The sequence below is a fragment of the Neophocaena asiaeorientalis genome, unplaced genomic scaffold, assembly GCF_003031525.2.
Source record: "Neophocaena asiaeorientalis asiaeorientalis breed wild unplaced genomic scaffold, Neophocaena_asiaeorientalis_V1.1 scaffold396, whole genome shotgun sequence".
Classification (NCBI taxonomy): domain Eukaryota; kingdom Metazoa; phylum Chordata; class Mammalia; order Artiodactyla; family Phocoenidae; genus Neophocaena; species Neophocaena asiaeorientalis.
Window position 1 is genome coordinate 2,732,994 of NW_020172455.1, and position 8,969 is coordinate 2,741,962.

Below are 8,969 nucleotides of genomic sequence, written 5' to 3' on the forward strand. Positions count from 1 at the left end.
TTACATCCCCGCCAGAAGTGCACAAGGATTCCAAATTCTCCATGTTTTTGCCAACACTTGTCATTTTCTGGGTGTTTTGTTTTTTTTTTTCCCAATAGCCATCCTAACAGATGTGAAGAATAATGTCTTTGCTGAATTTGGAAGAATGCATAGAACTAATTAAGCAACAGTGCGGGGAGAAGAATGCCCACAGCAGAGCCAGCAGTACGTGGGATGTCAGGACTGCATGAGAGTCCTAGGGGCTGTGAGTAGAGTGGACAACTGGGGAGACGAGCGGGGAGGCTGGGGCTCCAGGGAGAAACCAGACGCGGAGGGCCATGGGGGCGGGGCCCAGGCAACAAGACGCTCCCTAGAGCATCCGGAGCCCCAGGATAGCGTGGAGTGCAGTGCAAGGCCTGGAGGCATGCAAGCTCGGTGGGGACCTCCTGGTCCTCTTGTCACCTGTGGGCCTTCAGGCACGGTATTCCACCTACCCGACTTCCATCTCCTCCACTGAAAATGGGGACACAGTTGTGACTTCATCACGGGATGGCTGCCAGGCTGTAATGAGACAATCCAAGTAAAAGTCACACAGCCTCTGACCCAGGGCACTCGCTCCCTGAATGATAGCCGCTATTATCAAGGTGAGCGAATTATCCTAATAGGAAAATGATGATGGTGCAGGCATTTGAGGAAGGCACTGAGCATAACGTGGAGTCAGCCCTAGCCGGGCCCCATGGAGGAGAAGAGAGGACTAAGCCTCCCTCCTCAGCAAGCTCACGACCCCTTGCAGGAGGCTCTGAGCCAGGCCTTCTTACTGCACTTTGGAGCTGCAGAAGCCAGGTGAGAATCTGTGGTGGACTTTATAAATTTTCTGCCAAATGTTCCACTTACCCTCCCCATTTCCCTATGAGAAAATGATCCATCGCCATTACCAAGTGAATCGTGTCCCCTCAAAATTCATATGTTGAAGTCCTGGCCCTCAATGTGACTGTATTTGGAGATGGGGTCTTTAAGCAGGTAATTAAGGTTAAATGAAGTCATAAGGGTGGGGTCCTAAGCCAGTAGGACTGGCGGCCTTATGAGAGGGAGAGACACACAGAGGAAATGCCCCCTGAGGACACAGACAGAAGGCAGCCTTTCTACAAGCCAAGGAGAGAGGCCTCAGAAGAAACCAACCCTGTGGCACTCGATCTTGAACTTCCAGCCTCCAAACTTGTGGGACTCTAAATTCCTGTTGTTTAAGCCACTCAGTCTATGGTATTTGTTATGGCAGCTCTAGAAAACTAATACAATCCCTCCTAGTTAAGCTCATGTGTCCTGCTTGGTCCAATAAATGTGAGATGTGTGTCTTCCAAACAAGATTTAAGAGCCTGTGTGCTGTTGTGTCAGGGACTCCTCTGACCTCAGCAACATTCCTGGTAGAGGCTACTCCAACACCTGGGTCCTAGAGTGAAGCTGATGTAGAGCAGAGCTGTAGACGACCCATGACAGGCAGGATGACTTCGAAATAAGCCTTTATTGTTTTAAGCCACTGACATGAGGGTTGTTTGTTACTGCAGCATCACCTAGGCCATCCTGACTGTTGTAGGTGCTAAGATCCATAGCTCTGTGAGCTTGCTGAGTTTTTTTTCACCTTTCTGAGCCTCTTCTTATATATAAAAGAGGCATGACAATACCTGCCTTGTAGGGTCATTATTCCTTCACTAAACACATATTCGCTGCGGGCTGCTGGGTGTCAGCCCTGGGCCAGGCATGGTGGTACAGCAGAAGGAGCAACGACACAGAACCTGCCTTCATGGACTTCACAAATAGGACAAAAGGAAGTGAACGAATAAATAATTACAAACTGTGATACCCTCTTATGGTAGGCAGGATGATGGACCCCCGAAGATGTCCACGTCCCAACCCCCAGAACTGGTGAATACGTTAATGAGGTGGCAAAGGGGGATTCAGTTTGCTGATGGAATTAAGTGTTGCTGATCAGCTGACCCTAAAACCCTGTAATCACAAGGGTCCTTAAAAGTGGGAGATGGGGACAGGAGAGAGGAAACAGAGAGAAGTGGCACGAGAAGGACGTGGCCTGACGTTGTTGGCTTTAAAGATGGAAGATGGTGCGGATTTTAAAGGTGTGGTCAGGAAAGGCCTCTGAAGACTTGAAGTGTAAGCAGATCCATAAAGGATGAAAAGGTGGGAAGAGTCGTCTGGGGGCAGATTTCATAAGTTAATGAAGGTTGTGAACTTAACCTCGTGCTTGACCCCTACGAAGCAACCAATGTATAGTGACTATGATTATAAGACATGCATGTGTACAGTGTTCAGAAAAAATCCAGCAGCTGAGAGAGAAGGCCATGCACTTTCCTGCCCCTGTGCCTTTGCTCATGCCACACCCTCTGCCTGGAACACCTTTCTCTTCTTTCACTGACTGGTAAGACCCTCCACTGGTATATATATGTATAACTGAATTGTCTTGCTGTACACCAGAAACTAACACAACATTGTAAATCAGCTATACTTTAGTTAAAAAAAAAAAGAAAGAAAGAAAGAAAAAAAAGACCCTCCCCCGGTGTCAGAGGAGGCAAAGTCAGATGGTTTTCCGGTTCCTTCCTCAGGGCTTTCATTTCATTCACTTCTGAGCAAATGTAACACACACATGAGAATGTCCCCTAGAGGTACTTATTCTCATCCAGCCCCACGGCCTTCCTCTCCTCTCCTTTAAGGATGGAAGAGGTGCTACAGGAACTTGGGATTGACGGACAAGGGCAGACAAGCAATAATGACAATAACTGAGTGTGCGGGGCTGGAAATTATAAGGAAATGAAAGGAAAAGAAATGTCCAGTTTATTCATCAACATCACTACCCCTGCTTTAAAAAATTCTGGAGCTAGCGCATACAAAGTTATCACCTATTACTTATCTATTATTATAATAATTATTATTAACTATAGGAAGCATGGTGGGAATTTGAGTTACTAATTCTGCTTATTGTCCTAGAAAAAAATCAGGGTTTCTGGACAGTCCTCCCTTGCTCCTTAAATCATCTGTTTTATTCTTTTCTGGTTGGTGATCAAGCCTTTGAGGATAGAACAAGAAGAGGAGCCTGCTGTACTTCAACAATATTATTGCTGTCCTTTCTGTCTTTTCCGGGAACAGTGGCCCAGGGCTGGTGTTTGATCAGCTCAGCCTCCAGCCAAAGTCGGCAGGACTTTTTGAAATTGTCTCCAATCTTGGTCACCCAACACTGAATGCTCCATGCTTATTTGCTGAGCGCCCAAAGAGCCACACAGAATGTGGGCTCAAAGTTCTAGAATTCGAGAAATTTAGTTATGTAAAATGCTTTAATCTCTTGTTCTTAAAACTCACAGTGTTGATAAAAGTGTAGCTGTTGAGACTGGTCAACCTGCAACGGAGGGCTGGTCAGGTTTCTCCACACACCATGCACTTCTCCACTTCTGTGCCTTCTGAACCTGCCCTCGCCTGGAACATCTCCTTGCCACACCAGGAACCCTCTTCCACATCGGACTCCCTCAAGCAGAGCAAATTGCTGGCTTATTCCATGATCCCAGAGGACTTACTGTATATACCTTGTATGTACCTTCACTGTAGCTTTTTATTGACCTGCCTCCCTCATTGGACTGTGAGCTCCTTCGGGCAGGGAGCATCTCTTCATCATGTTAATATCCCCAGGACCTACCACGGTGCCTGAAATAAGGGGATATTCAGTAAATATTTGTCGAATGAATGAGTGAAGGAAGGAATGAGTGAAAGAGTGAGTGAACAGTGAATTTTCCTTTGTTTACACCTGTAACCAAAGTCTTCTTTGTACTTTAGCTTTTAGATTCAAAGCCCTAAGAAGAGTCAGAGGGACTTCCCTGGTGGTGCAGTGGTGGAGAATCCAACTGCCAAAGAAGGGGACATGGGTTTGAGCCCTGGTCTGGGAAGATCCCACATGCCTCAGAGCAACTAAGCCCATGCACCACAACTGCTGAGCCTGCGCTCTAGAGCCCCCGAGCAACAACTACTGGAGCCCGCGCGCCTAGAGCCCGTGCTCCACAACAAGAGAAGCCACCGCAGTGAGAAGCCCACACACCACAAAGAAGAGTAGCCCCCACTCGCCGTAACTAGAGAAAGCCCGTGTGCAGCAACAGAGACCCAACACAGCCAAAAATTAAGTAATTAATTATTTAAAATAAAAGAAGAGCCAGAATGTTCTAGATGATAGCAAAGTGTACTGATAAACCTACCTTTTGATGGCTGAACCAGTGTTCTCTATATTCCCACACTTGGCCTTCAGTGCATAGCTGAGGGAAGCAGCAACATACCTCACGCCATAGACTAGCTGACTCTTTCTGTCTTAATTTACCACAATTCTCTTCAGTCCTGAGTAGTACTTATTAAGTGACCCCAGGCCTACTAAACCATTTGTGGTTTTGAGATATATTGTTGGAGCTGAGATTTAAACTGTAATACAAACATACACTCAACAACACCTTGAAAATACCTCGGGGTATTGACAGGGAAACGTGTGTCTGGTCTTTTAAATACCTCACTGTGTCAACCTGCCGATGTGATGTGGAAACGACCCAAGCATCCATCAGGAGAAGAACATGTACACTGTGGGCTGTTTATACAATGGGGTACAACAAGGGAATTCCCTGGCGGTCCAGTGGTTAGGACTCGGCACTTTCACTGCTACGGCCCGGGGTTCAATCCCTGGTTAGGAAACTAAGATCCTGCAAGCCACAAGGCACGGCCAAAAAAACAAAAAACAACGGGGTACAACCAGCCATATCATGGATGAAACGTACCAACATAACGCTAGATGAAAGAAGCCAGACACAAAATAGTACATACTGATTGATCACACTTGTATAAAGTACCAAAACAGGGCTTCCCTGGTGGCGCAGTGGTTGAGAGTCTACCTGCCGATGCAGGGGACACGGGTTCATGCCCCGGTCCGAGAAGATCCCACATGCCACAGAGCAGCTGGGCCCGTGAGCCATGGCCGCTGAGCCTGCGCGTCCAGAGCCTGTGCTCCGCAACGGGAGAGACCACAACAGTGAGAGGCCCACGTACTGCAAAAAAACAAACAAACAAACAAAAAGAAACAAAGTGCCAAAACAGACAAAACTAATCTATGATGATAAATCATGGTATTAGTTACCTTTTGAAGGGGATGTTAGGGGTTTTTCTGGGGTGCTGATTACATGGGATGTTTGCTTTACAAAAATGTCTAGGAACTCTTACCCTTAAAGATTTGTGCTCTTTTTTAGCATATGTTTGTATTAGCCTGCTCAGAGTAACACAGACTGGGAGGCTTAAACAACAGATGTTTATTGTCTCACAGTTCTGGACACTGGAAGTCCAAGATCAAGGTGCTGGCAGGGTTGCTTTCTCTTGAGGCCTCTCTCCTTGGCTTGTAGATGGCCGCCTTCTCACTGTGTCCTCACTTGGCCTTGTATGCATCTCTGGTATCTCTCCCTCTTCTTATGAGAACGTCAGTCCTATCGGGTTAGAGCCCTGCCTCTATGACCTCACTTAACCTGAATTACCTCTCTAAAGACCCTATCTCCAAATTTAGTCATTTGGAGATTAAGGCTTTGACATTATGGATTTGGGGAAGACACAATTCAGTCCATAACAAGGTTATATTTTAATAAGAAGTTTACTTAAAGCAAAACAAAAGGCACAAACAAAAGAGTCCTTGGACTCCGAATCTTCCACAGGCAAGAGGCGGGCTTTGAAGGCGGGGCAGCCCCCTAGGAGATCAGGCTTCCTACCTTCCCCTTCAGATGTGAGTAGAAGACTAATCACCAGGGGAAGCCTCTGAGGATGGAGGGGCCAGAGCTCCTCCCAGAGAGCGGAACTGGAACCTAGTCGAGGAACCACCTTTCTCCAGTGTGGGAGCCTTACAGTGTCCACCCATTAGGATTTCAGAATTGCCCCAAACCAGGGACTTCTGTGTGTCTCCTATTCTCCTTTCTGAAAGGGAGCATTTATTATGATTATCCTGTCCTGTCCCAACAACATTCATTGGGAGTTTCGGGGTGGGGAGGATCCTCTTCTTTTTAGTCCATGAGCTCTACACCATGAGGACTCACATCCTGACACAGGGGATCAACACCTCACCCAGACACCCAGGACTCTGAGCTGGGTGCAGTGATGGACGCTCCTCCTCCTTGGGGAGGGACTAAGCCTGTTTCACGTGTGGAGGAAGAGTAAAGTGGATACACGGAGGTCAGAGGGTAGACTACCACGGAGATTGTCTTGATCCTAACCAATCCACCTTCTCTTCTTGGACACAGAAGACTATTTCCCAGACTCCTTTGTAGTTACATTGGGGTCACATGGCTGGCTTCCAGCCAATGGAATGTGAGTGGAAGGATGCTACCAGGCCTGGCCAAAAGTACCTGTGCAATCCTCCTCGTTCTCTCTTTGCTCTTTGGTCAGTTGGATGCAGAGGAGTCAATCAAGGACTCCAAGGAGGTTCTAGAACTGTGCTGTCCAATAGTTGCATGTGGCTGTCAATCACTTGAAATATGGCCCATCTAACATTAGATGTGGTGTAAGCGTAAAATATACACTGGGTTTCAAAGACTTAGTATGAAAAAAAGAATGTAAATAGCTCATTAATCATTTTTGTATGATTACATGTTGAAATGATAATGTTTGGGATATTTGGGGTTAAATTATATTATTAAAATTAATCTCTTTGTTTTCACTTTTTCAATGTGGTTACTAGAAATTTTTAAAATTCTGTGTGTGGTCGTGGCTCACATTATATTTCTGTTGGGCAGCCCTGTTCTAGAACAGTGTTTCTCCACTTTGTTTTGCATTATCACCCCCCTAAGGAGACTTTTAGATGTCTCTTCTCCTAATTTCTTCTCTCCTATGAAGTTTGAAACACATAGATATACTGTTTATCTGTTTATGTACTGTGGCCCTTGTAATATCTAAGATTTTCTCATCCTTCTGCCCCAAGAACCAATTGTGCCCCCTTGGGAGCAATATTTTCCGTGTTGAAAGTGCATTTTTATTATTATTTTTTTTGCGGTATGCGGGCAGGCTCCGGACGCGCAGGCTCAGCGGCCATGGCTCACGGGCCCAACCACTCCGCGGCATGTGGGATCCTCCCGGGCCGGGGCACGAACCCATGTCCCCTGCATCGGCAGGCGGACTCTCAACCACTGCGCCACCAGGGAAGCCCTGAAAGTGCATTTTTAGAAGACAGTTTCTTTGTAAGATGGGAGGACCCAGACAGAAATCTGCTCCCTAATGAAAGCAAGAAACAAACCATTATGGTAAAAGCCACTGAGATTTTAAGGTTTTCCCTAAAATTTACCCCAACACACCAAAGCCTAGATTTTATAGTAGCATCAATAAACCCAAAGACATCTTACAGAATCAAAAATCAGGAATTGGGCTTTCCTGGTGGTGCAGTGGTTAAGAATCTGCCTGCCAATGCAGGGGACATGGGTTCGAGCCCTGGTTCAGGAAGATCCCACATGCCGCGGAGCAACTAAGCCCGTGCACCACAACTACTATGCCTGTGCTCTAGAGCTCGCGAGCCACAACTACTGAGCCCATGTGCCACAACTACTGAAGCCTGCGCACCTAGAGCCCGTGCTCCGCAACAAGAGAAGCCACTGCAATGAGAAGCCCGCGCGCAGCGATGAAGACCCAATGCCGCCTAAAATAAATAAATAAATAATTTATTAAAGAAACCAAAACTCAGGCATCTACATCGCTCAGTCGATATATGATCTTAATGTCTCACCATGTCACACAGCCCCCAGCACCACCCCTTCATCTGGCTTTTGTTGCCAGCTTCCTTTTCATGGTGCCAGTTCACCCCACTGTGCCTTCTTCACTCCCTTTGCTCCCTTTGCTCTCTGTGCCTTGAATGACTTTCTCCTCCTTCCAGACTCAGCTCTAGTGCCGCTTCCTTCAGGAAGCCCTACCAGTCTCCACTACTCCCAGACCCCATAAATGCTTTGGCCAGAATCAGAGCTGTTTTATGCATTAAGCACTACAGAGAAATAAACCATTAGTAATAACAAAAAGAAAATGCTCGAGTCCGCTCTAAATGTCAGAGAGGAAATCACAGTGGAAAGATATTGAAGTCTTAGCCTGCTGTGCTTAAAATATTTCACTTTTGCATATTTTGCAAAACACACGACCGTGTGAACTCATTGCTAGGGCCCCTCTCGGGTGAGGAAGTAAACCCTGTAAGTTAGGAGCTCTGAAGCTTAAGCCCCACAGGGTTTCTACAGAGAACTGAGTGCCTGTCTGTGAAAAGCTTTGCAGTCTTGTGCCCTGGTCGTGGGAACTTTTAAAGTAATTCAACAAGATAAATACTTGTTGAATTATGTTATATACAGTATGTGTTTAGCAAATGTTTTATGACTGAATACTCGTTCGAGCACAGGAAAAACTAATATGTCATTTGATAAGGTCGTAGATGTACTGAGGGCCGAAAGAAACTTATCCTCCCTAGAGACAAAGAGGATAAGGGTGGGGGGGGGGGGGAACAAGGGATGAATGAGGGTTGGAAACGGTCTCGTTAGAAACAAGCGGGAAGAGAGAGAATCCTAAGGATCCGAGAGGTAAACCAAGTACTGTACTCCCGGAGTGAAAAGGACGGAGAGCCCAGGAGCCACCGTAGGTACGTGAGGGACACGCGGGATGGAGGGGCTGGCCTGCCCCGCCCCCAGCTAGTCCCGCCTTCCGTCGCTCGCCCCGCCCCCTCAAAACCCAAACCGGTAACCTCTACCCGGCTGCTTCCCATTGGCTATGCAAATGAGAGAAGTCTGTCGGGACCAATAAGCCGTGGCCACGGCTTGGGGACGTCTTCCGGCCCGCCCCTGCCGCACCGCCCCGCGTTTGCCTCGCGGGCCGAGGACTGGACGTGAGGCGGCGGGGGCGCGGCACGGCGGAGGGGAGGCGGTGGCTGGACGAGGCGGTGGCTGGACTACGCGCTGGCCTCGGAC

At 47.4% G+C, this 8,969-nt stretch overlaps 1 protein-coding gene across 1 annotated transcript in view; it reads left to right on the plus strand.

The window, feature by feature from the left end:
• The first annotated feature begins 715 nt into the window (after positions 1-715).
• PDIA6 (protein disulfide isomerase family A member 6) overlaps positions 716-8,969 on the plus strand; it is a 31,290-nt gene continuing 23,036 nt past the window's right edge. Inside the window, exon 1 of the mRNA XM_024737716.1 lies at positions 716-822. Coding sequence (XP_024593484.1) covers positions 716-822 — 107 coding nt within the window. The remainder of the gene's footprint in view (positions 823-8,969) is intronic.